At 36.3% G+C, this 5,486-nt stretch overlaps 1 protein-coding gene across 1 annotated transcript; it reads right to left on the reverse strand.

The window, feature by feature from the left end:
- Window positions 1-427: 427 nt before the first annotated feature.
- LOC104607666 (Calcium-binding EF-hand family protein) lies at window positions 428-5,043 on the reverse strand. Its single transcript, XM_010273343.3, has 5 exons — window positions 4,511-5,043; window positions 4,372-4,418; window positions 2,308-2,483; window positions 2,200-2,218; window positions 428-635 (listed from the first exon to the last, which is right to left on the reverse strand). The coding sequence occupies exons 1-5, from the start codon at window positions 4,845-4,847 to the stop codon at window positions 531-533; spliced, it is 684 nt and encodes a 227-aa protein (XP_010271645.1). The 5' UTR covers window positions 4,848-5,043; the 3' UTR covers window positions 428-530.
- Between the last annotated feature and the right edge of the window lie 443 nt (window positions 5,044-5,486).

Here is a 5,486-nt window from a genome sequence, read left to right on the forward strand (position 1 = left end):
CTGCACAAAGTGGCTACTCTGACGCTCAAGCCTGCGTTCTCATACTTTTCACCCCCCATGATTTACCATCACACCAAGAAATTGAGCCTAAAACCAGGACAAGATGCGGTTTACCAGAAAAAAAGAAAAATTAGAAAAAAAAAAATTTGAAAGATTTTGAAACATATAGGTTGCATCTTTCATTCATTTTGACAAGTTGGGCAACTAAAACACAATATGGAAGCCAGCCTTCGTCAATGCATGCAATTTGAGGAAACTGCATCCCATGAATTACCAATTTTATTTGTGTTCTCAGAAAGACCAGTTATGCAATTCCAAAACTTAAGTTTCTTGAAAAATGAAAAATGTTCTCTTTCATTTGCATAAGATCATCCTCCATTCCACTCCCCTGAAGAGTCTTATTCGCATACCTTTCAAAACTGAACAATGAAAAAATTAAAATACATACATTCCATGATACAGAATGATACAATGTAACATGCAAAAAAAAATAGATGATACAATGTAATAGAATCAAAACAAAACTCAGTCTATGATACAAGGAATGGAACGATCATTGCCATGAATGTATCATAGGTAAGTGTTGCTGCTCCAGTATAGTGTGGATCTTTCTCCTTGAACTTTTCAGTCAAACCCTGAAGTTGAAAGAACAAGTGAGAAGTGTAAAGTTATGTCACCGAAAGAAAATTAAGGTATTTGTTATTCAGCAACCTGATAGAGAATAAAGAACTACAAAAGGAAAGAAGATCAAGACACACGCCTATCTAAGCAAACAGGATTCTACTGGAATATATGATCAAATCTGTCATACAAGGAATCCCTCAAATACTATTTCCTGGTCATATGACATTCTGGTGAAATTTGGGATAAATGAAACGTAGAAGCTTATAAGAAATAGGATGAGTAGATAAGACTAAATACAGTAAAAAAAAGGAGAGCTTCATCCCTCAGACCTTATCCAAAATGAGTTTGAGGAGGGCCTGATTTAGCAGTACTCTAGATTGATTCTCAGTAGCCATGTCCTAAATCCCCTCCCCAAGTTTGTAATGGCTTCTAGAATCTATTAGTGGTTTAGTGGCAGATATCATTGGGGTTGATTTCAAGGCCTGCTCAATGAGAAACCTGATTCCACAACCCAAGTGTTTTTCAAGCACAAGGGCCATTTTGCACCCAAGGCACAAGGCACAAGGTGAGGCACATCACACGTGCATTTTTTAAGGCATAAAAATGCTAAAAATTTCAAAAAATGGCAAAAAATTGCAAAATATTAAAAATATTAAACACAATATTAATTAAAAATATAAACTTAAATTTTAAAATAAATGTTTAAAAAACTATTATCTCAAATTAAAATACATAAATATAGCATGTAAAAGATATTTAAAATGAAAATTTAAAAATTAATCAAGCATGACATATAAAACATATTCAAGCATGTAAAAGTTCTTTATTTTCTTCCCCAATTGCATTACTTTAAATAACTATGTGGTGTTTAAACATTATGCATTCTTGTTCCACGAGCCGCCTTTGTACCAACCCCCTCAAGGTAGAAAACCCCATATTTGCTAATGTTGCTCATTCATTCATCCTAATAAAAGATATTTTTAAAAGACACTTAAAGTTATAAAACCTTTTTTATAGGGATTAAGAATTTAAGACCCTGATATGGACTTGATTGAGCTTGTCTTGAGGGGAGAATTTAAGCCCCTGGTCCATCTGCTAAGCACAAAAAAACAGAAAAAAATGCATAAATTTTCAAACAGCTCACACCTGGACTGAAGCACAAGGTGCACCAGGTGCATGCCTAGGCACACCAGGTGCGCACCTTTTGAAAGTGCTGCGCCTAGGACCGAGGCAAGGTGCATACCCTAAAATGTGCCTTGCCTATGCGCCTAGGCATGCCTTTTAAATCATTGCCACAACCTGAGAGTATTTTATAAATCATAATGAAGGATGGTCTAATAATCCTCAGGGGTAATCAAGGAAAGCAACTTCAACAAATACAAGTCTTGGCCATCTTCCGGATTTGAAAATTGGTAGGGACCAAGTTTTGGCAATGGCCAATGGTAATATTGTAAAAAGGTGAATCGTTTATGGCTTAATGGGGAGTCTCCTATGTCATGTTTCTTTATTTCTATTATCCTTTCCATAGATATTCTTTTGTTATAAAAATATTAAACCAATGAACTTTTAGCTCACCTTCACAATCATCCCACACCTGCATATCAACAAAAAATAATATCAGAGATATTGACACATATGAACTCCTAAGGGTTCAATATAATGTTCTCCAGAAAACAGACTTACTCAATAAAGCTGTCAAAGTTTAATTGTCCATTCTGTTCACTTCCACGATCGTACTTAGAGATCAGAGCTTGGAGAACTGAAGGTGGGACAGCATATCCTAGACTATACAGGGCATCCCTTAGTTCCATTGAGTCAATTCTCCCACTCCGATCCCTATCAAATCTCTCAAAGATGACCTGCAGACCAAAAAGAGCATAGGAATCACAATCAAAATCCTTAGAAAAATGTATATGACTAGACAGAACTAGCAGAAATCATAAAGAGACTACTTATGAAAGGATAGTAGAAAACTGATTGGGAGTATGGTTGCTCAACTTGGACTATACCACTATACTCGTTTAACTTGGGTGGCTTACATTCAAAGCAACCCCCCCCCCCCCATTCATAGTTCAAATAGAAAGGGTTTATTTCCCAATAGAAGAAGGAATATGTCTCACTTTTTTCTTTTATCTTCTCTTTATATTCAGGATCATAATAAAAATGTTTTATTATTAAAAGAGAGAAGGTACAAGCAACCGAATTATATAGGGTGCAGACCTGACAGGCCTGAACAGAACTGACCCAATTATATAGGATCTGGGTCTGCATTAGATGTCATTATTATTATTGGCTCAGGACCATTTTGGTTGTTCCAAACCAACTAAAACCCAAACTGACTATATGTATAATTGTGTATATGGTTATGTATATGTACATTGACATATTAAGATACTCCCAATCTAATACCTATTTTCTTTTTCACCATAAAAAAATACTTTGTTCTCATGAAATACTTGTAATATTATCATATTATGATGTCCAAAACTCCAAATGTGTCAATTTAACAAATAAGTAGGTTAATTGTCAAATTATAGGTCCAAAATATAACTACCAATTATTATAATCAGGTTTTATTGGGTCAGACCCAATAGTCCCAATTACAGATCCTATAGGGACTGGTGCAGAACCAGATCCCACACCAGACCAGACCTGATCAATTGACAGCACTAACAACAAGGCCTCAAAAGAGGCAAGCAAGATAAAAGATAAATAATGTTATAGATAACAAAAACCCAACCAAAAAACAACAAACCCCAAGTACAGCTCATTCCTCCCATACCCTAGCAAGGCCATAGTAGGTGATTTAGCTGATCTTGGGAGTACTTTGATCAAAGATATTCACTCTGAGCACCAATATTCCAAACAAAAATAGGTTTATCAATTAGGGCTGCAAATGGATCAGATGTGGATATGTAAAAACATAAATTCGAATTTGATTCATTAAAAAATCTGGATACCCAATTCGATTAGAAAATCAGTAAATTTGCAGTCCTAATTTTTTTGTGGAGGACATAGCAAGATAAAGTTTTACGAGAAATTATCCTAAGGATTAAAGCATCCTTGTTAACAGTCTGAAATCAAGATAAGAATGAAAGTATGAAATTGCTCCTTTACTGTCAGCAGACCAAATGCCACAACCAATTCCAATTGGGTCAAGAAAAACATTTTTAAAGATATTCACAAATATATCAGAAATCTCATGGTCTCATAAACCTCTAAGAAACCCAAAATACTGAGAAATCCTAACAAGTAACAATGAATCAAAGGGGGAGATAGGAGTATTCTTGAATTTGGAGATGGTGCACTCTAAGGAATCTTAAGCATAAAGAGATATTTATTGGAAAAAATCTATCCACATGATGACAAAGAAAATATGATAACAATCAAAGGCAAGGAGCACCACTTAAATGATTCTCAAATGTTTCAGGTGGCTCTGGAAAGTCTATCCCTAGCACTAAATGCCAATGCTACTTGTTCCATGAAATCAACGGCTGCAATCCTCAGACTCAGGGTGAACTGGATCTCCAAAAAACACAAAAATGGTAGGGATTCAAAGATATTTATATTTTAAAAAATGTGATATTATTTAGTAAAGTTTGTTTCTCTGAAATTTTTAATTCTGGAAGCTATAAATGTCTTCCAAATGGGGCCATCAAGCATTCAATTTACTAGGTATTTTTATTCCACTTAAGATTTAACCATTATTATCTAGAAGAGTAAAGAGAAACCAAGAAAAATACTTACTCGCCATTGCCCAAGACAATTCCATAGGGCAGCAAACTCAACAGGCCCTGTAACAGGAGAGTATATGAACGTCAGAGAACTTCAAACCCATATAAATTTTCAATAAAACTAAGAAAAAAGGGAGAACTCTCACTCTCACCTATCCTCGAAGGCTCGGTAGGATTCTTGAAAAGAAACATAAGCAACCGAATTGTCCGGAGACTGAACTTCTGATAACCCCAAGAAAGCACCTCCTGCAACTCATTCTTGTCAACAAACCCACTTCGGTCCCTATCGATCATCTGAAAACTTCTAATAATGTCCGGGTGCGTCCCCGGTGGAAAATACGGAGCATAGCTTGGAGCAAGAGCTGAAGAGTACCCATACGAGGAAGACTGTCCGTATGACTGGTGGGAAGAAGAGTATTGCTGAGCGTAGCACATTGGAGAAGCAGAAGGTGCATAGCTTTCATGTGTGTATATGTTATAATTCGCCATGAAAGGTGAAACAAAGATTTGGCGAGAGAAGATTGAAGAAGAAGAGAAAAGGGGTGAGACCTAGAAAATGAAAATTTACGTTACGTATGAAGTCTGAACCAGGAAATGGACTTCAAAGAAACGGCGTTATTTCATATTTGTATGCAGTTTCTGCGTGTTTCACACTGTTGCAGCTTCGCTTGAAACTTCGAAACGGGAAAAACCTTTAAGTTGCGTTTGGCTACAGCGCAAATCTATTTATATTAATGCAAAATTATGGTAGCGCAAATGATTTAAATGGAAATTCTGATTTATTTTCGTTTCAAGTCCCACCTTAGTACCTTATTTTATTTGATTTTAGTGAAAATTAAGTAAAATAAAATAAAATTCAATTAGAATTTACCTCTAACGCAGAAGCCCTCTCAAACGGCCAAACGCGCTCTCCAACGAAGGACTTAATAAGTTTCCTTATGAACACCCAACCCATGCGTATTCACGAATCACGAGACAAGGAGAAGCACTCACGTCCTTCGGAAGTCCTTCCAGGTATGAGCGTAGATATGAACTGGGTGGAGGGTGGGGATCAGGTATTGGATGAAAAGGAGGCAGTTTTTGCCTCCCGATTCCACGTAACCGCGTAGCAGCAATTTAGACCGAGCT

Source organism: Nelumbo nucifera, chromosome 2 (assembly GCF_055504915.1).
Source record: "Nelumbo nucifera cultivar China Antique chromosome 2, China Antique-T2T, whole genome shotgun sequence".
Lineage (NCBI taxonomy): Eukaryota > Viridiplantae > Streptophyta > Magnoliopsida > Proteales > Nelumbonaceae > Nelumbo > Nelumbo nucifera.